Raw genomic sequence first — 22,026 nt, 5'->3', positions numbered from 1 at the left:
ACCACGGATTCCTGTGCATAGGACCCGATTCCAAGGGGAACTTTTCTCGGACAAGGCGATCAACTTTCCTAAACAATCCGAGAACCTGGGATAAACTTTCGTCTGTAACTTCCGGCGGCAGATCAAATACACGGACGTACCACATATTGATTCCTGCGATGTGCATCCGAAGTTCAACCGACGTCCCACTCGAATAGACAAACTTCCTCGGCTCCGTGTTCTTATTCATTAACTCTTCCAGTGCATCGCGGGAAACGAATTTAACGTACAACGAACGATCGTGAGCTGTTTTGTACACGGTATCCATCAGCAATACATCTGTATCCAGCTGCTTCAAAAAGCTGGCGATTTCAGCCCATGATGGCCGGGGACTGCCCACTGGGAAACGGAACTGAACAGTATTAACAAACATTTTGTCACCCATTAAGTTGATTTAATGCCTCTGCACCACCGACAAGCGAAAAGAATGCGTTCGACCGAATAAAGGGAAGCAAACACGAGTGATTGTTTGCTATATTGAAGGCTACACAACCACAAAGGCTGCAAAGAGCACAACTCTTACGTCTGCACCCAACGACGTCAGCGACTGAACTAGATTCCGAAAGCTTAATAAATCGTTCCGGGATTCGAAGCCACGCCATGTTTTGCTTTGTAGCTGTGCGTCTTATCTGTACCCCTGGGGGTACCTTCGCTGGCCTCAGGGAATACTTTGGACAAAAATGCACAATGGCGGATGTAATAAAATTCTTTTACTGATTTGATAATTGTTTAATTTTTAATTCAAAAGCTTTACATTGTACATGAAATGCACGCCAATCCAATCAGCAAATCCTAGTTAATCTTGCCTACCACAACCAGTAACATAGTGCATGAAGGGCTGTAGCACAAAAAGGTTAAAAACCAAAACGAAGAAGGAACCAATTTTGAAAATCTAATCGAAACAAAAATAAGTATATGTAAAGAATATGCTTCGTTCTGAACTAAAATCCATCCCCATTTGAGAGGCTCAAAGGACTTCTTTCCTAAAAGCTGAGAAGATCCGTTGCATGAAGCTTAAAACCTCCCTTCAGAGCGGCTCGTAAGCCTGCTTCCAAGAGGCTCGGAAGCCTCTTTTCAAAAGGCATTTCGAGAGGCTCGAAAACCTCCTTTCCAGTGTCTCGGAATCCTTTTTTCAAGAGGCTCGAAAACCCTTTTCAAGAGGCTCGGAAGCCCCCTTTTAAGAGGCTTGAAAACAGGTCTGGAGGCCTGGACGGAAGTCTTCTTTCAAGAAGCGCGGAAGTCCCGTCCAAACGGCTCAAAGGCCTCTTTTCAAAAGATTCGGAAGTCTTCTTTCAAGAGGCTCGGAAGCCTCCTTTCAAGAGGCTCGGAAGCCTCCTTTCAAGAGGCTCGGAAGCATCCTTTCAAGAGGCTCGGAAGCCTCCTTTCAAGAGGCTCGGAAGCCTCCTTTCAAGAGGCTCGGAAGCCTCCTTTCAAGAGGCTCGGAAGCCTCCTTTCAAGAGGCTCGGAAGCCTCCTTTCAAGAGCAGGCATTGAAAAAAATCAGTTCACGAGTAAAAATCGGCTAAATTCATGCCAACTTGATGCTCTGCTGCGGCCTAATCGCTGATGCTTTCTAGATCGTTGAAATTTGACGTTCGTTGATTCAATGTTTAAAGATCTTCATCGCTCACCAATGGAAGACAACTGAGCGAGGCAAATCACTTGGTAACCTAACAATGAGTGTTGTTACCGCACGCTTTTAGAAAAATCTTTCCAGACATTAGGAAAATTAAGTCCGCTATAAGAATGGAACTCTGATACATTGCATGGGAGGCTCTGATACTTTCTCTCCTCCATCCCAGCAACTTGAAATCAGAGTGAATAAAGCAGAACACCTGATGTGTTTCAGTTTTATTCTAGTAGAGCAAGCGTAGGCGTAGCTCCAGTCGTAGCTTCCCTGGATACCATACCTTGGCGAACTCTGTTGCTCGTTGTTTACGCAGCAACGATCGCTCATAATCGTTGTTTGGTATCCATCTGAGCAAGGCTGTTCACTCACTGGCATATGATGCTATGATTGAATTAGATCAATGCTCGTCCGCTTCACTCACGCTTTCAATGGCTGTTCAAGAGGCTCGGAAGCCTCCTTTCAAGAGGCTCGGAAGCCTCCTTTCAAGAGGCTCGGAAGCCTCCTTTCAAGAGGCTCGGAAGCCTCCTTTCAAGAGGCTCGGAAGCCTCCTTTCAAGAGGCTCGGAAGCCTCCTTTCAAGAGGCTCAGAAGCCTCCTTGCAAGAGGCTCAGAAGCCTCCTTTCAAGCCTCAGAAGCCTCCTTTCAAGAGGCTCAGAAGCCTCCTTTCCAGAGGCTCGGAAGCCTCCTTTCAAGAGGCTCTAAGCCTCCTTTCAATAGGCTCGAAGCCGCCTTTCAAGAGGCTCGAAGCCTCCTTTCAAGAGGCTCAGAAGCCTCCTTTCAAGAGGCTCAGAAGCCTCCTTTCAAGAGGCTCAGGCCTCCTTTCAAGAGCTCAGAAGCCTCCTTTCAAGAGGCTCAGAAGCCTCCTTTCAAGAGGCTCAGAAGCCTCCTTTCAAGAGGCTCAGAAGCCTCCTTTCAAGAGGCTCAGAGCCTCCTTTCAAGAGGCTCAGAAGCCTCCTTTCAAGAGGCTCAGGAAGCCTCCTTTCAAGAGGCTCGGAAGCCTCCTTTCAAGAGGCTCAGGAAGCCTCCTTTCAAGAGGCTCAGAAGCCTCCTTTCAAGAGGCTCCAGCCTCCTTTCAAGAGGCTCAGGAAGCCTCCTTTCAAGAGGCTCAGAAGCCTCCTTTCAAGAGGCTCAGAAGCCTCCTTTCAAGAGGCTCAGAAGCCTCCTTTCAAGAGGCTCAGGAAGCCTCCTTTCAAGAGCTCAGAAGCCTTCTTTCAAGAGGCTCAGAAGCCTCCTTTCAAGAGGCTCAGAAGCCTCCTTTCAAGAGGCTCAGAGCCTCCTTTCAAGAGGCTCAGAGCCTCCTTTCAAGAGGCTCAGAAGCCTCCTTTCAAGAGGCTCAGAAGCCTCCTTTCAAGAGGCTCAGCAGCCTCCTTTCAAGAGGCTCAGCAGCCTCCTTTCAAGAGGCTCAGAAGCCTCCTTCCAAGAGGCTCAAAAGCCTACTTTCAAGAGGCTCAGAAGCCTCCTTTCAAGAGGCTCAGAAGCCTCCTTTCAAGAGGCTCAGAAGCCTCCCTTTCAAGAGGCTCAAGCCTCCTTTCAGAGGCTCAGAAGCTTGCTTTCAAGAGGCTCAGAAGCCTCCTTTCAAGAGGCTCAGAAGCCTGCTTTCAAGAGGCTCAGGAAGCCTCCTTTCAAGAGGCTCAGAAGCCTCCTTTCAAGAGGCTCAGGAAGCCTCCTTTCAAGAGGCTCAGGCCTCCTTTCAAGAGGCTCAGGAAGCCTCCTTTCAAGAGGCTCAGAGCCTCCTTTCAAGAGGCTCAGAGCCTCCTTTCAAGAGGCTCAGAAGCCTCCTTTCAAGAGGCTCAGGAAGCCTCCTTTCAAGAGGCTCAGAGCCTCCTTTCCAAGAGGCTCAAGCCTCCTTTCAAGAGGCCTCAGAAGCCTCCTTTCAAGAGGCTCAGAAGCCTCCTTTCAAGAAGCTCAGAAGCCTTCTTTCAAGAGGCTCCAGAAGCCTCCTTTCAAGAGGCTCAAGCCTCCTTTCAAGAGGCTCAGAGCCTCCTTTCAAGAGGCTCAGAAGCCTCCTTTCAAGAGGCTCGGAAGCCTCCTTTCAAGAGGCTCAGAAGCCTCCTTTCAAGAGGCTCAGAAGCCTCCTTTCAAGAGGCTCAGAAGCCTCCTTTCAAGAGGCTCAGAAGCCTCCTTTCAAGAGGGCTCAGGCCTCCTTTCAAGAGGCTCAGGAAGCCTCCTTTCAAGAGGCTCAGGAAGCCTCCTTTCAAGAGGCTCAGAAGCCTCCTTTCAAGAGGCTCAAGCCTCCTTTCAAGAGGCTCAGGAAGCCTCCTTTCAAGAGGCTCAGAAGCCTCCTTTCAAGAGGCTCAGGCCTCCTTTCAAGAGGCTCAGAAGCCTCCTTTCAAGAGGCTCAGAGCCTCCTTTCAAGAGGCTCAGAAGCCTCCTTTCAAGAGGCTCCAGAAGCCTCCTTTCAAGAGGCTCAGAAGCCTCCTTTCAAGAGGCTCAGAGCCTCCTTTCAAGAGGCTCGGAAGCCTCCTTTCAAGAGGCTCAGAGCCTCCTTTCAAGAGGCTCAAGCCTCCTTTCAAGAGGCTCAAGCCTCCTTTCAAGAGGCTCAGAAGCCTCCTTTCAAGAGAGCTCAGGAAGCCTCCTTTCAAGAGGCCTGGAAGCCTCCTTTCAAGAGGCTCAGAAGCCTCCTTTCAAGAGGCTCAGAAGCCTCCTTTCAAGAGGCTCAGAAGCCTCCTTTCAAGAGGCCTCGGAAGCCTCCTTTCAAGAGGCTCAAGCCTCCTTTCAAGAGGCTCGGAAGCCTCCTTTCAAGAGGCTCAGAAGCCTCCTTTCAAGAGGCTCCAGAAGCCTCCTTTCAAGAGGCTCAGAGCCTCCTTTCAAGAGGCTCAGGAAGCCTCCTTTCAAGAGGCTCAGAAGCCTCCTTTCAAGAGGCTCAGAGCCTCCTTTCAAGAGGCTCGGAAGCCTCCTTTCAAGAGGCTCAGAAGCCTCCTTTCAAGAGGCTCAGAGCCTCCTTTCAAGAGGCTCAAGCCTCCTTTCAAGAGAGGCTCAAGCCTCCTTTCAAGAGGCCTCAGAGCCTCCTTTCAAGAGGCTCAGAAGCCTCCTTTCAAGAGGCTCAGAAGCCTCCTTTCAAGAGGCTCGGAAGCCTCCTTTCAAGAGCTCAGGAAGCCTCCTTTCAAGAGGCTCAGGAAGCCTCCTTTCAAGAGCTCAGGCCTCCTTTCAAGAGGCTCAGAGCCTCCTTTCAAGAGGCTCAGGAAGCCTCCTTTCAAGAGGCTCAGAGCCTCCTTTCAAGAGGCTCAGGAAGCCTCCTTTCAAGAGGCTCAGGAAGCCTCCTTTCAAGAGGCTCAGAAGCCTCCTTTCAAGAGGCTCAGAAGCCTCCTTTCAAGAGGCTCGGAAGCCTCCTTTCAAGAGCTCAGGAAGCCTCCTTTCAAGAGGCTCAGAAGCCTCCTTTCAAGAGGCTCAGAAGCCTCCTTTCAAGAGGCTCGAAGCCTCCTTTCAAGAGGCTCAGAAGCCTCCTTTCAAGAGGCTCAGAGCCTCCTTTCCAAGAGGCTCGGAAGCCTCCTTTCAAGAGGCTCAGAAGCCTCCTTTCAAGAGGCTCAGAAGCCTCCTTTCAAGAGGCTCAGAAGCCTCCTTTCAAGAGGCTCAGAAGCCTCCTTTCAAGAGGCTCAGAAGCCTCCTTTCAAGAGCTCAGAAGCCTCCTTTCAAGAGCTCAGAAGCCTCCTTTCAAGAGGCTCAGAGCCTCCTTTCAAGAGGCTCAGAAGCCTCCTTTCAAGAGGCTCAGGAAGCCTCCTTTCAAGAGGCTCTGGAAGCCTCCTTTCAAGAGGCTCAGAAGCCTCCTTTCAAGAGGCTCAGAAGCCTCCTTTCAAGAGGCTCAGAAGCCTCCTTTCAAGAGGCTCAAGCCTCCTTTCAAGAGGCTCAGAAGCCTCCTTTCCAAGAGCTCAGGAAGCCTCCTTTCAAGAGGCTCAGGAAGCCTCCTTTCAAGAGGCTCAGAGCCTCCTTTCAAGAGGCTCAAAGCCTCCTTTCAAGAGGCTCAGGAAGCCTCCTTTCAAGAGGCTCAAGCCTCCTTTCAGAGGCTCGGAAGCCTCCTTTCAAGAGGCTCAGGAAGCCTCCTTCAAGAGACTCAGGAAGCCTCCTTTCAAGAGGCTCAGAAGCCTCCTTTCAAGAGGCTCAGAAGCCTCCTTTCAAGAGCTCAGAGCCTCCTTTCAAGAGGCTCAGAAGCCTCCTTTCAAGAGGCTCAGGAAGCCTCCTTTCAAGAGGGCTCAGAAGCCTCCTTTCAAGAGGCTCCAAGCCTCCTTTCAAGAGGCTCAGGAAGCCTCCTTTCAAGAGGCTCAGAGCCTCCTTTCAAGAGGCTCAGAAGCCTCCTTTCAAGAGGCTCAGAGCCTCCTTTCAAGAGGCTCAGAAGCCTCCTTTCAAGAGGCTCAGAGCCTCCTTTCAAGAGCTCAGAAGCCTCCTTTCAAGAGGCTCAGGAAGCCTCCTTTCAAGAGCTCAGAAGCCTCCTTTCAAGAGAGCTCAGAAGCCTCCTTTCAAGAGGCTCAAAGCCTCCTTTCAAGAGGCTCAGAAGCCTCCTTTCAAGAGCTCAAAGCCTCCTTTCAAGAGGCTCAGAAGCCTCCTTTCAAGAGGCTCAGAAGCCTCCTTTCAAGAGGCTCAGAAGCCTCCTTTCAAGAGCTCAGGAAGCCGCCTTTCAAGAGACTCGGAAGCCTCCTTTCAAGAGGGCTCAGGAAGCCTCCTTTCAAGAGGCTCAGGCCTCCTTTCAAGGCTCAGAGCCTCCTTTCAAGAGGCTCAGAAGCCTCCTTTCAAGAGGCTCAGAAGCCTCCTTTCAAGAGGCTCAGGCCTCCTTTCAAGAGGCTCAGGAAGCCTCCTTTCAAGAGGCTCAGAAGCCTCCTTTCAAGAGCTCAGAGCCTCCTTTCAAGAGGCTCAGAGCCTCCTTTCAAGAGGCTCAGGAAGCCTCCTTTCAAGAGGCTCAGAGCCTCCTTTCAAGAGGCTCAGAAGCCTCCTTTCAAGAGGCTCAGAAGCCTCCTTTCAAGAGGCTCAGGAAGCCTCCTTTCAAGAGGCTCAGAGCCTCCTTTCAAGAGGCTCAGAAGCCTCCTTTCAAGAGGCTCAGAAGCCTCCTTTCAAGAGGCTCAGAAGCCTCCTTTCAAGAGCTCAGAAGCCTCCTTTCAAGAGGCTCAAGCCTCCTTTCAAGAGGCTCAAAGCCTCCTTTCAAGAGGCTCGGAAGCCTCCTTTCAAGAGGCTCGGAAGCCTCCTTTCAAGAGGCTCGGAAGCCTCCTTTCAAGAGGCTCGGAAGCCTCCTTTCAAGAGGCTCGAAAGCCTCCTTTCAAGAGGCTCGGAAGCCTCCTTTCAGAAGGCTCGGAAGCCTCGTTTAAAGAGGCTCGGAAGCCTCTTTTTAAGAGGCTCGGAAGTCTCCTTTCAAGAGGCTCGGAAGCCTCCTTTCAAGGACTCGGAAGTCTCTTTTCAAGAGGCTCGGAGACATCCTTCAAAAGGCTCGTGCATGTATTCATTTCGATTGGTGACCAATTTATCGTCATCTCGTCCAGTTGGTGCTCCCCAAACAGACTCATCAATGCACAAGAGTCGGAAACAACGGGACCGCCTGGCAACGAACGAACAATCATCGGTCCTATACAGAGATGCCAGATTTGAAGACATGTCTTCAATTTGAAGACATTTGAATCTCTGTGAAGACATTTATTTCGTGAAGACATTTTGAAGACTTTTCAAAATATTTGAAGACTTATCTACTTATTTGAAGATACTTGAAGACAATCAATAAGCCAGCGAGAGAAAATATAATTTTATTTCTTAGTTATAAATTCTGCGACTTCTATATAGGTATGGTCGGGGTTTAGCCAAATCACACCAAGCGCCAATGAAATATTTCCTATTTTTTGCCAAGGTTTTCATCAAGGCTTGGAAAATTCGTTCAAAAACGAACGAATGCTTCGTTTTTAGCCCGCAGTGAGGTTTTAATTTCGGTGCACCGATTGATGTGCGCTCGATGACGTGCTGCTGGCTGCACGAACAATGGAAGAGGCAAATACAAAGCATTCGTTTTATACCTTGAAAGTGGGGAGTTTTGAACGTGACATCTACACAAGCCGGGTAGTACCGAGGAGGCATCGTTCAGTAGGGCAGCGTGAGACGAGGATGCTTCCTTCGTTCGTTCATCGGCAGTGGTTCAGATGCGAGTGAGTGTTGTGTAAATACAAAACCATATTAGCGAGAAAGAGAAAGAATGCGTTATATACCTCTCATTTACACATTCATTCGCAACAGAAATGCGCAACTCAGTATACGAGAGACAAGAGAGTTAAATATTCTCTGCACTAGCGGGTGCTTGATTTCACTCTCCAGCTGTTTCGTACAGCAGTGCCATATGGAGCGAGGAAGCATTCTTCACTAAGCACTTTGAAACTGTTCTCTCATGAAGCTACCTTCCTCGGGAGTATATCTGGTGCTGAACCATCTGTTCTCATCTTCATTGCTTCATTCATCCAAGCCCTTGCGAGATATGTAAATCTCGATATAACTTAAATACATTATAGTTGATATTATGTAGACTAGTAGGAGCTTAGACATAATATGGGGTAGGGGATGAAATTGGTATGTGCCACTTCAAGCTAAATAGAAACAATTCGAATAAGCAGTCTACTTGGTCTTAAGTGAAGTAACCACTTGAGGCAACCTTGAAATTAGGACCAAAACAGGAAATTTTCCAAATTGTCATCGTCCCAAAGTTTCCGATGTTATGCGTGAGTAATCAGTGTTGATTGTACGTTCTGGGAAGCTGTCGCTGCTAAAAATATCATAAGCTTGTGAAATAGATGTAAAAATCTAATTTTCTTGTTTTGAGTCCATAAATGTTTACCTTCCTGTAATAGACCCTTATCAAATGCTACGCGAGATTTTTCATTTTTCAGCGAGTAAACAAATGAACTGTCATGGAGCTGTCGCTTCTGTATCAGTTTATGGTAACACCGTTTTATTTTTGAACATATCAAGAAAGGTAATTTTTCACTGGTAGGTAAATTTGCACTTGTAAAAATGTTCGAAAATCGATTGTCACCATGTTTTTTGCATCATAGCCGAAATATACTTTTGGTCAAGGTTTTTGGTTAGTTACCCCTTAGTGCGCTGGTTCTCCGCGCGTGGAGAACGAGCAAGCGTACCATGGAGGCCTTATTTCAAAACATTTTTCATTGCGCAAAACTTTAAATTTGACTTCTGGGAGCGCTGTTGTTAGTTATTTATCATGTATTGTACTGCCGCTAACCGCAAGTCAGTCCCATCTGTATATGGACACCATATCCAGATAAGTCTGACTTGCGGTTAGCGGCAGTGTACGACTGGCAAAAGCTTACTATGTGATAATCTGTGGTGTTATCAATCGGAGAAGCACATATTTAGCTGCAATTTGACTGTACGCTGTTAAACCACATTGGCAATATTACGTGAAACTTTGTGTACAAAATTTCACTGATTAATTATTCGTCCTAATTAATCGCTAAGAAACTAATTGTAAGTACATTAAGTTACCTCTTTCTGAACTAAAAATCCAACTAAATTCACCGAGTAGTGATATTGCCTTTCTTGCATTTAGCCAAGACACTAACCTTATACAGAGCTAATATAGTTCGATGTACCATTTTCTTAAAAACTTCTAAACGCAACGGTCGATCATTACCAAATTCAATAGTGACCAACTAGGATTTGCCCTGTGTCGAATGCAACTTATTGGGAGAAAATCTGTTAAAGATTACTATTTGAAAAGTTGTTTAATGTTTTTCTTAGCTTTTATGCATACACATACACACGGACAGACAGACATGTGCTCAACACACTATGGGTCTCCGAGACTTATATAAAAAGTTCGCACTCGGAGTGAAATGATAGCCTTTCGGTACAACTTTGTTATACGAGAAAGGCAAAAAGGTAACATGTTCCATGAACAGGTAGAACGTATAGACGAGGCGCCTCTGTGTGCATCTTATCGCTGCTAAGCTACGGTCGGTCTCGATTATCGACAGTGTGTTTATTTTGAATAAATTATCGTTACCCTACATTCACCTTGATTTATTAAAAGATGTTTCTAGAAGAATAACCCTCTATATTGATGTAGATCTATGACATAAGCAAGAGAAAATTCTTGTTAGATCAAGTACCCTCTTAGAATTGAACCTCATAGACACTAAAACGTTTTAATCGTTCCGAAAAGTCCATCCAAAATGCCGCAAATTGCTGTGCATGTATTCATTTCGATTGGTGACCAATTTATCGTCATCTCGTCCAGTTGGTGCTCCCCAAACAGACTCATCAATGCACAAGAGTCGGAAACAACGGGACCGCCTGGCAACGAACGAACAATCATCGGTCCTATATGCGCTGCGCTGCTAGCGAACATGCAGCGGAGTACTTTTGTCAAAATTCTGAATCGCAAAAGTTGAGTCTGTGGCCTCTCTAAAGTGCTTTGACTGACATTGCTATCGTCCGGGGACAGTGCAGTAGTTGCCGACCAACACAGCTGATCGAACCGTTTACCATTTAGGTATGCTAATTTCGGTCCAAATTTCGCAGCACCAATCGTCCATCGAACAACGGTCGCACACGACATCGAATGCGACAACGATGTCATCCTAATCGAATTGCATCGTCCGTCCGCATATGAATTCGATTCGTGCGAAACAATATGACCATTTCAATTGAAGTCGATGTTCAGGCAATCGGAATTGTGAGGTGGACAAGCCAGGACAAGGTCAAGGAATTTTCGGACTGAATTCATGTGCCAAACTTCTGGGGGTGGAGGATTGAGTATAAAATCATATCTTGAGCGCTCGATAAGACACAGTTTGTCACCTGCAATCAAAGCAAAAACCACCTCAAGCCTCAACATGTTCGCCAAAGTGGTAAGTTCTTGGATTGGTCTATCAACGTTAAATATGTATCGATTCTGATTGAGTTCAATTCTATCGGATTTCGTAGATCTTCTTCGCCGTCCTGGCCATCGCTTGCGTCGCCGCTAAGCCACTGTTCCCAGTAGCTGCCTACAGTGCCTACAGTGCTCCAGTTGTGGCCGCTTCGCCTGCTTTGGCCGCCTATACCGCCCCGGTAGCAGCAGCTTACTCTGCCGCCCCTATTGCCGCTGCCTACACTGCCGCCCTGCCCTATGCCGCCGGGTACCCATATGCTGCTGCCGCTGCTCTCCCCTACACCTCCCTGATCCTGTAAATTCCGACACAACCGTATTTGGATGCCTCTATGATCTCGTTACACTAATTGAATCTTTTCCAGAAAAAAAAATAATGCCAAAATTTCGAAGAAGATTTCTGCGGAACAAAAAATAAAATTTTTGCAACTACAGCTTTGTTTTCTATGATTTCTGTTGGGACAATTTTGAATATCTTGAATTTGATTTTGGTTTTGAGTTGGATGTCACTACTCACCAGGAATCGTTCCGATTAATCCACTTGCTAATGGAGATGATTTTATCATTGATTTTAGTTGAAAAATTGAATCTTGTCATGTCATTACCTTGCTTTACAATAGTTAGGCACATTTTGCACAACTGTTTTGGTTTTGTACCAGAAACGAACATATAGCCTTTCGCAACGCCTCGGTAGTAGTCAAAAATGGCCAAACCAGCAATCTCATTTGCTTCAAATGCCACCGGTTAACGAACTGTAACGTTCGCCCCAAAGAAGCTACCAACCACAACCGCCCTGCAAACATGCCAAGAGCAGGCAATTTCCTTATTCGGTTGGCCCGAACGAGACCAAACCTGCACACTTTACTACTCCACAAATTTCCATCTTCCACTTTGGCGAAGCAGAAAAAAAAGTAATCCAGCCTCAACCGCAGGAACAGGAACTGCGAAAGCATTATACACAGGCAAAGGAGGAAAGTCCTCTTCAAGCAATTTCCCACTCCTTGCCGATAACGATATCAACAAAATACGGTTGACACCCTTGCCTTGCTTGGCCTGGCGTCTTCGTCGTCGTCGTACGGTGCACCACCGGGTCGTTTCGCTCTAATAGCCGGACACAACAATAAACCAGAAATTCGAGAAACATGAGAATATTGCTCCTCCGTTCATATGCTTCGTGCGGTAGGAATATGAGCAGTGAGCACATGCCATCAGGCGTAGGGGGTGGTGATAACTTTGGTCCTACTGGATACAGTCGACGTTCGCTAATTGTTTGTTTTTTGTTTAGCTGAATATCTTTCGGATTTATTCGCAATTTGTAAATGCATATTTTTGAAAACTAATTCCCATGCAGTGCTTTTTGTGAACGATTTTCAATGTTTGTATCGGTAAAAAGACCCTCGCCCACTCCTAAATCTTAATATACGCTTATTTCGCTTAAAACTGAGAGTAGATTTTCAGTTTCTTGTACACACACTTAAATTATTTTGCCGACCTTAGCAAAATTTTAGCCGAGATTCCAACAGCCGAAACCCCGGTAATTTTTTTTACCAAAACTCGGTAATTCTTTTACCGAAGTTTCGTCCTAATTTTAGCGAAATTCGGCAAAGTTGACTTTTTACCGAGATTAACGAGGTAACGATTACCGATGACTCGGTAAAGTTTACCGAAATCTCGGTAAAAAATTTACCGAGATTCGTCGAACTTATTGCCGAGATCCCGGCTGTTGGATTCTCGGCAATCGTAAAATTACGAATTTTGAGTGTGCACGTAGTAGGGTTTATCACAAGACAATGAATACAACCCAAGTGCAATGTTTGAAATAAACATACGTATCAAGTTTATTTTAACGCAACTCATTTTAAAAACGGACAAACGACATATTTTAATCTAGAAATCTTGTTTTCACGCTCAACGCAGGCATACACCCTTATTCGCTAACGACTTGCCCTAGTTGGGCTGATGTGTCATTTAGCGTGTGACAACTGTACATACTTTATCCTAAAAAATATCAATTCCATTACCTTTCGGTACGTATGCGTTTGTGGCAGTTATTTATTTTTTGATAAAATGTTCTTTGAGTCAGAATAATTCAGGCATAACAAAGCTGTTTGTCATTGTATTGGTCTAAATCAGAAATTGGCAGCGTGACAACCAAACTAAAGTAGAATGACATTAATGACAGTTCCATCGTCCGGTGAACTGATGTAGTCGTCTCCTCCGCTGCCTTGACCTTCACTGCCTGTGCTCTTAGCGTCATTTAGGTGTTCCTCGAAGTGCTGCTTCCACCTTCTACAGGTCATTTACAAAAAGAATAAACATGAGCGGGCCCAGATGACTGCCCCGCGGTACTCAAGAGGCAATGTCTTGGATTTGGCGCCATGTACTTTGATGAAAGCCTCGCGAGAGGATAAGTACGATTTTAACCACCAAATGGTCGAAGTAGGTAAACCATGTCGGTTTTAGCTTTTCTATCGCTAGTACATGATGCACCTTGTCTACGCTTTCGAAAAGTCGAAATAAATAGCATCGACCTGGCTTCGGTTCTCCCATTTGTTTAGCACTGGCATTTTCATGAACCCATGTTGATTGTTGATGTTCGTAGATGATGGACTGTACTGCTGGGTATAACATGCCGTGCCGAAGAATCTCAAAAACATTAGCGAAACAGTTCAAGATTGATATCAGACGGTAGCTATCTATGCTATGTATGTTGCCGGATTTGTAGACGGGAACGATTAAATCAAGTTTGCAAGCATCCGTGACAACACAATCGCTTATAGATCGATTGAAAGTTCAAGCAACGGGCTATGCCAGAGATGAAGGTGGGCGGTAAGCCATCGGATCCCGTTCCTTTTGATGTGCCGACCGAGCTGAGAGCTTCAGCATTGCTGAAAGTGACCTGAGCAAGCCGGACGGAATACGACCACATATTTTCAATCACCCCTATTCTTGTTTACGGACGAATGAAACTTTCGAACGAATGCGATTCGTTCGAATCGTTTCCCTATTTGATTTTGCTGGCGTAAACGAGAATGCGCATCAACTTTCGTTCGAATGCGCGTTCGTACGTAAACAAGAATATGGGTGAATGTAGCTTTGATCCAATGGATAACTATTGTCGTCATGTACTGAGCGGAAGAAGCTGGCAAACAAATTTGCTGTTGCGACAGGCGATCTGGAATAACGTGCAACATCAACAGGGATATTGTTTAACCCCATCCGTTTTTAAATATGTATAGGCCCAGAACGAAGAAGGATAGTCTGAGTAGACTTTCCGTATACTCACGCTATCGACAATGCTGCATTCTGTTATACTCATCTTCAATCATCCGCAGATTAGTCACGTTCGCGTTGGTTCCTATTTCGGAAGAACTTAGATTCGGAGATTCCGAAGCTGTGGTGTTCACCATGGTTGTTTGAGCTACTTAGATGGTCGGCAAATTTTGATCGGCACGTTTTCCCGGATGATCTGATCGATGGTGCAATAGAACGCGGTAACAGAATCGTCGATTGAGGCATGATAAAGAACCTGATTCCAATCCGGGGCAGCAATCCGTGCATTGACGAATTGGCAATCCCGCAGACAATCCCATCTGTTGAAGTCGTAGTGAACGTTAGATATTGGCACAGATCTTTCGTCGCGAGAACGACGGTTAAAACTAACGGCTTGTAATGACAGTCAATTTTTAGAAGAGCAGATGGAGACTCGAAGTTTACCGTTCAGAAGATAATAATTATTGATTTGATGGAATCCGGGAAACAACAAGTAGGGGAAATGACGGCATTGGCAGGTTTTGTTCTATTATTGTCAGGGAGGTTTTGTTGACAAAAATTTTATGAAATTTGGCCACAATATTCTTTGACATCCAAATTCCTATTAGGCCAAATTCGAGCATAATTAGTTATAAAAGCCCCCTGACAATAATAGAACAAAACCTGCCGAAGCCGTAATTTCCCTTACTCAGATTGAGCAAGCTCCCGTTGAGTTGAAGCGTTGATAGCCAAATAAGAAGGAAGAAAGAAGAATTATGACGAAAGAAATAAGAAGTAAGGAGAAAGAAAGAAGACGACAGAAGGAACAAGGATTAATGTAGCGAGAAGAAGGAAAAATGAAAATAGAAAGAAGTAAGAAGGAAGAAGGAAAAAGGAGAAAGAAGGATGAAGGTAGAAAGAAGACAGAAGAAGGTAGAAAGTAGAAAGAAGAAGAAAAAAGAAGGAAGAAGCAATAATGAAAAAAGGAGGAATAAAGAATACGGAATAAGAAAGTAGGGAAGAAATAAGGGAGGAGGAAGAAATAAGAAGAAGGAAGGGAAAAAGGAATAAGGAAGGAAAAAAGGAAGAAGGAAGAAAAAACAAGGAAAAAGGAAGTAAAAAGGGAAAAAGAAAGAAGAAGGAAGTAGGAAAAAGGAAGAAGGAAGAGGAATGGAAGAAAGGAAGAAAAAAAGAAGGAAGAAGAAAGAGAGAAGAAGGAAGTGAAAAAAATTAAAGCGGAAGAGGAAGAAATACGAGAGAAAAAGGGAGAAATAAGAACAAAGGAAAAGGAAAAAGAAAGAAAGAAACAGGAAGTAGTATGAAGGCAGAAGTAAGATATAAGAGAGAAGAAGGAAAACAAGAAGGAAGAAGAAAGAAAGAAATAGGAAGTAGGAGAAATGAATATGAAGAAAATTGAAAGAACGGAGAAGGAGAAGAAACGAGAAGGAAGAAGAAAGATGGAATAAGAAAGAAAAAAAATAAAGGATTGGAAGTGGAAGGAAGAAGGAGGAAAGAAACACAAAGTATGAAGAAGGAACAAGACGAAGGTAGAATGAAGAAGCAAGTTCTGTTTCTTTTGACCTTTTGTCCTTTTCGTCATTTTGTCTCTTCGACCTTTTGTCTTTCGACCTTTTGTCCCTAACCCTCATCCGACAGTTTACGTTTGTCTCAATGAAACTTAACTTCAAACACCAATTTTAATAACATCATTTTGTCAGTCAAAGTCAAAATCCGGGTACGTCTCATTAAATACGATCGAATTGGTTCATTCAAATTCGAATTGGTTCATTCAGGTCGTAGTCATGGTGATGTCGAGGCACACACGTATGCGCCGACATATTGATGTCTATTAGCGTCAAAATATTGCGGGTATCCGTTACGCCAACCGGAACTTTGGCAACGTAGTCTCCGATTTTCAATACCAATCAGTTGACATCTGACTATATACGGCGTATTTTGGATTTGGAATGGATTTGGATTGGAATTGTAATAGATTGGATCGAATGTGCATTGGATTTGGATTGAATGTGCATTGAATATGGATTGAATGTGGATTTGGAATTACTGTGCATTTGATTTGGATTGTATTCGGATCAGATTTGGATATATATTGGACTGGATTTAGATTTGAATTGGATTTGATTTGGATTTGGATTGGATTTTTATTGAATTCGGATTGAATTTGGATTGGATTTGTAAAAGATTTGGATTGGATTTGGATTGCATTTGGGTTGGATTTGAATTTAATTTGGATTGGATTTTGTTTGGATTTGGTTCGAATATGGATTTGATTTAGATTAAATTAGAATCGGATTTGTAATGATTTGGATTGGATTTGGATTGGATTTGGATTGGATTTGGATTGGATTTGGATTGGATTTGGATTGGATTTGGATTGGATTTGGATTGGATTTGGATTGGATTTGGATTGGATTTGGTTTGGATTGGGTTTGGATTGGGTTTGGATTGGGTTTGGATTGGGTTTGGATTGGATTTGGATTGGATTTGGATTGGGTTTGGATTGGGTTTTAATTGGTTTGGATTGGTTTGGATTGGTTTGGATTGGTTTGGATTGGTTTGGATTGGTTTGGATTGGTTTGGTTGGTTTGGATTGGTTTGGATTGGTTTGGTTGGTTTGGATTGGTTTGGTTGGTTTGGATTGGTTTGGATTGGTTTGGATTGGTTTGGATTGGTTTGGATTGGTTTGGATTGGTTTGGATTGGTTTGGTTGGTTTGGATTGGTTTGGATTGGTTTGGATTGGTTTGGTTGGTTTGGTTGGTTTGGTTGGTTTGGATTGGTTTGGTTGGTTTGGATTGGTTTGGATTGGTTTGGATTGGTTTGGATTGGTTTGGATTGGTTTGGTTGGTTTGGATTGGTTTGGATTGGTTTGGATTGGTTTGGATTGGTTTGGATTGGTTTGGATTGGTTTGGATTGGATTTGGCTTGGCTTTGGATTGGATTTGGATTGGCTTTGGATTGGGTTTGGTTTGGATTGGTTTGGATTGGTTTGGATTGGTTTGGATTGGTTTGGATTGGTTTGGATTGGTTTGGATTGGATTTGGATTGGTTGGTTGGTTTGGATTGGTTTGGATTGGTTTGGATATGATTTGGTTTGGATTGGATTTGGTTTGGTTTGGATTGGTTTGGATTGGTTTGGTTGGTTTGGTTGGTTTGGATTGTGTTTGGATTGGTTTGGATTGGATGTTGGATTGGTTTGGATTGGTTTGGATCGGTTTGGATTGGTTGTATTGGTTTGGATTGGACTTGGATTGGGTTTTAATTGGTTTGGATTGGTTTGGATTGGTTTGGATTGGTTTGGATTGGTTTGGATTGGTTTGGATTGGTTTGGATTGGTTTGGATTGGTTTGGATTGGTTTGGTTGGTTTGGATTGGTTTGGGATTGGTTTGGATTGGTTTGGATTGGTTTGGTTGGTTTGGATTGGTTTGGATTGGTTTGGATTGGTTTGGATTGGTTTGGATTGGTTTGGATTGGTTTGGATTGGTTTGGATTGGTTTGGATTGGTTTGGATTGGCTTTGGATTGGCTTTTGGATTGCGTTTGGTTTGGATTGGTTTGGATTGGTTTGGATTGGTTTGGATTGGTTTGGATTGGATTTGGATTGGTTTGGATTGGTTGGATTGGTTGGATTGAATTTGGATGTGATTTGGTTTGGATTGGTTTGGTTTGGTTTGGATCGGTTTGGATTGGTTGTGTTGGTTTGGATTGGTTTGGATTGGGTTTTTAATTGGTTTGGATTGGTTTGGATTGGTTTGGATTGGTTTGGATTGGATTTGGATTGGTTTGGATTGGTTTGGATTGGTTTGGATTGGTTTGGATTGGTTTGGATTGGTTTGGATTGGTTTGGATTGGTTTGGTTGGTTGGATTGGTTTGGATTGGTTTGGATTGGTTTGGATTGGTTTGGATATGATTTGGTTTGGATTGGATTTGGTTTGGTTTGGATTGGATGTGGATTGGATTTTGATTGGATACGGATTGGTTTGGATTGGTTTGGATTGGTTTGGATTGGTTTGGATTGGTTTGGATTGGTTTGGATTGGTTTGGATTGGTTTGGATTGGTTTGGATTGGTTTGGATTGGTTTGGATTGGTTTGGATTGGTTTGGATTGGTTTGGATTGGTTTGGATTGGTTTGGATTGCATTTGGATTGGTTTGGATTGGTTTGGATTGGTTTGGATTGGTTTGGATTGGTTTGGATTGGTTTGGATTGGTTTGGATTGGTTTGGATTAGATTTGGATTGGTTTGGTTGGATTGGATTGGTTTGGTTTGGTTTGTATTGGTTTGTGTTGGTTTGGCTTGGATTTGGAGTGGATTTGGATTGCATTTGGATTGAATTTGGTTTGGATTTGGATTGGATTTGGATTGGATTTGGATTGGATTTGCATTGGATTTGGATTGGATTTGGTTGGGATTTGGATTGGATTTGGATTTGGATTGGCTTTGGATTGGATTTGGATTGGCTTTGGATTGGGTTTGGATTTGAATTGGATTTGGACTGGATTTAGATTGGATTTTAATTGGATTTGGATTGGACTTGGATTGAATTTGGATTGGATTTGGATTGGATTTTGATTGGATTGGGATTGGATCTTGATTGGATTTTGATTGGATTTGGACTGGATTTGGATTAGATTTGGATTGGATTTTGATTGGATTTGGACTGGATTTGGATTGGATTTGGTTTGGATTTAAAATTGATTTTTGATTGGAATTTCGACTGGATTTTGATTGGATTTGGATTATATTTGGAACAAGTTTAGATTTGAATTGGAATTGGAATACAGTTAAACCTCCATGAGTCGATGTTCTATGACTCGATATCGACTCATGGAAGCAAATTATGCCATATTAAAAAATATTTTCTGGGCTACTGTGATGGTCCCTTCAAACAGCTTCCCGAGGCTTTTCTATTCCACATCTCGATATTTCCATGAGTCGATGGTCCCTACAATATCGACTCATGGAGGTTTGACTGTAGATTTGGATTGAATGTGCATTGGATTTGGATTGCATTTGGGTTAGATTTGAATTTTGTTTGGATTTGGTTTGAATATGGATATGATTTAGATTGAATTTGAATCGGATTTGTAATGAATTTGGAATTGAATGGAAACTGAATTGGATTTGGATTTGTTTTGGATTGGTTTTAGATTGTATTTAGGGGAGATTTGGAATGGATTTGGATTAGATTTGAAATTGATTTTAATTTGATTTCGATTGGAATTCTGACTGGATTTGGATTGGATTCGGATTATATTTGGAACATTTTTTTGTTATTTAGATATTTAATTGGATTTTGATTGTATTTGGATCAGTGTTGTAAAATGTCATTTGCATTCGTTTGTATAATTTTCCCACAACTTTTTTCAGAAGGTAGCTATCAATTCATGTTGTATGACGAACTCATAGCGGTTAAATAGGCCTACAACTTTGTCTAACAAGACTTTGCTGTAAATATGTAATCTAGGGCGTGGGAGGCAAAATGTCATTCAAATGACATTATGTCAAATGACACGTGACATTTTGGAGAGTTTTCACTCTCCAGCCTCAGATGTTATACTTAGAGCAATATACCCTTGAACATAAATATAGCCCTACTCAAGCGTTATGAGTACATTCAAAATTATGGACGAAATTTGGCTTCTGAAGAAAGTTATGAACAAATTAGTCAAATGACATGCAGATGACATTTTACAAGCCTGATTTGGATTATATTTGTAACACATTTGGGTTTGGATGGGATTTTGAATAGATTTGGAGTGAATTTGGATTTGATTTTAATGGGATCTGAAATGGATTTGGATTAGTTTTGGATTGTATTTGGGAACGATTTGTATTGGGTTTGGATTGGATTTGAAATTGATTTCAACTGGATTTGGATTATTTTTGAAACAAATTTGGATTGGATTTGGATTGAATTGGGAGTGAATTTAGATTCGATTTGAATGAGATCTGAATTGGATTTGAATTGATTTTGGATTGGATTTGGATTCGAATTTTATTTTTATTTGATCTGGATTGGATTTAGATTGAATTTGGATTGTATTTTAGAAGCAATTGGTTTGAATTCGGGAAGGATTTGAGAACGATTTATATTGGATTTTGCTTTAATTAGGATTGACGTTGGATTGGACCCGGGTTGGATTTTGTTTGGTTTTGGATTGAAATTGTATTGAATTCTGATTGTTTTTGGTTTGAATCTTAATTGGAATTGGATTGGTTGATTTATGATGGATTTTGATTGGTTTCGGAGAAGACTTGAATCGTATTCGAATTTGGATTGGACTTGGATTAAATTTGATTAGGTTAAGATTGGATTTGTATTAGATTTGAATTGGATTTGGATTCATCATGGATTTTGGTTTAATTCAAATTGAAAATTGGACAGATCGGATCAAAAGTTATGGCCAAAATACGATTTATATACAAAAAAAAAACGCTTAGAAATTCTCACTCAATTTTTTTAGTATATCTGATGTTCGAGAAAGGCTCAAACACCGGTAGGTGGATCAATCAGGGTTTTTTTTGTATTAGAATATGTTATGTGTTCGACTATGACTATGCAGAAAGATAATCGAAAACAGAACGGTTTTGAAAACATATAAGAATTTCAGCTCCTGTGACCCATTTCTTCAGACTGCCTCGTATTTCATGACCAGTCCGAGGTCACCTTTGCCTATAACAAGCCCTGCCTGTTTATGCTACCAATACCACTATGAATTAGATAATGGATCCATAAGCAAACTTCCGTTTTTAAAAAATCCAGCACGTATTTAGTATCATTCAGTATTAGAAACATTTAAATAATTATTTTGAATCAATCTCACCAAATTAGTCCAAATGCGGAAACCAGACACTTCACGCTCGAGTTAGAATATCTATCGCGTCTCCACTGCCGGAATTCATTTAACTTTGTGTTGGTGGTGGCACCAAAATCCATACTTTCCATATGAAAAAAATAATTTCCACACTGCTCGCAAGCTGCACACTTTAGCAATTTTCTACCGGAACCGGTGTTCAAAACCGTACAAAACTCGAATCTTTCGATCGGATCGAAAGATACGCAAGAAGTCACATTCGAAACTAACACTCCCGGCCAATAGCTAGGCTTGTGAGTGGCCACCAATCAAAACTAGTTAAAAATCGCCGATTGGTTCGAACAGCGGAAAAAACTACGGAAGCAAAAATTTAAACGTCATTACTCGCGCACAGCACACTACGATCTTTTCTCAATTGTATGATGACGTATAAAAAAATCAGAGAAAAACATATCGTATATGCATACAGAGATGATAAGTGAGAGACTTGTTTTTTGCCTTTCTCGTATACTAAGTATACGGTAAAGGCTATATGATCGCTCCAAAAACAAACTTTTTATAGAAGGCCCGGAGACCCATAGTGTTATATACCAATCGACTCAGTTCGACGAATCGAGGTGATGTCTGTGTGTGTGTGTGTGTGTGTGGGTGTATGTGTGTGTGTGTGTGTGTGCGCAAAACTACTCAAAAAATGTCACTCATTTTTCGGGCACTTATCCTCAACCGATTTGCTTGCAACAAGTTGCATTCGAAGCAAAATCCTGTCCCATTGTTTCCTATTTGAAATTGGCCAGATCGAACTATGGGATCAGAAGTTATGGCCAAAATACAAATTCATACGAAAAAATCGCATAAAAATGTCACTCATTTTCGGGCACTTATCCTCAACCGATTTGCTCGCAACAAGTTGCATTCGACGCAGAATCCTGTCCCATTGTTTCCTATTTGAAATTGGTCAGATCGGACTATGGGATCAGAAGTTATGGCCAAAATACAAATTCATACGAAAAAATCGCGTAAAAAATGTCACTCATTTTTCGGGCACTTATCCTCAACCGATTTGCTCGCAACAAGTTGCATTCGATGCAGAATCCTGTCCCATTGTTTCCTATTTGAAACTGACCAGATCGGACTATGGGATCGAAAGTTATGGTCAAAATACAAATTCATACGAAAAAATCGCGTAAAAAATTTCACTCATTTTTCGGGCACTTACCTTCAATTGATTTGCTCGCAACAAGTTGCATTCGACGTAGAATCCTGTCCCATTGTTTCCTATTTGAAATTGGCCAGATCGAACTATGGGATCGGAAGTTATGGCCAAAATACAAATTCATACGAAAAAATCGCGTAAAAAATGTCACTCATTTTTCGGGCACTTATCCTCAACCGATTTGCTCGCAACAAGTTGCATTCGACGC

At 42.9% G+C, this 22,026-nt stretch overlaps 2 protein-coding genes across 9 annotated transcripts in view; both read left to right on the top strand.

Annotated features, from left to right (window-relative positions):
* Window positions 1-22,026, top strand: part of LOC134223602 (furin-like protease 1) — an 800,923-nt gene that overhangs the window by 109,795 nt on the left and 669,102 nt on the right. The window lies entirely within an intron of this gene.
* LOC134221005 (cuticle protein 38-like) lies at window positions 10,343-10,949 on the top strand. The gene is made up of 2 exons (XM_062700176.1): window positions 10,343-10,495; window positions 10,572-10,949. The coding sequence occupies exons 1-2, from the start codon at window positions 10,370-10,372 to the stop codon at window positions 10,815-10,817; spliced, it is 372 nt and encodes a 123-aa protein (XP_062556160.1). The 5' UTR covers window positions 10,343-10,369; the 3' UTR covers window positions 10,818-10,949.

This window comes from Armigeres subalbatus, chromosome 3 (assembly GCF_024139115.2).
Source record: "Armigeres subalbatus isolate Guangzhou_Male chromosome 3, GZ_Asu_2, whole genome shotgun sequence".
Lineage (NCBI taxonomy): Eukaryota > Metazoa > Arthropoda > Insecta > Diptera > Culicidae > Armigeres > Armigeres subalbatus.
Note: the sequence above shows the minus strand (reverse complement) of the source record. Positions and strands in the feature narration are given on the sequence as shown.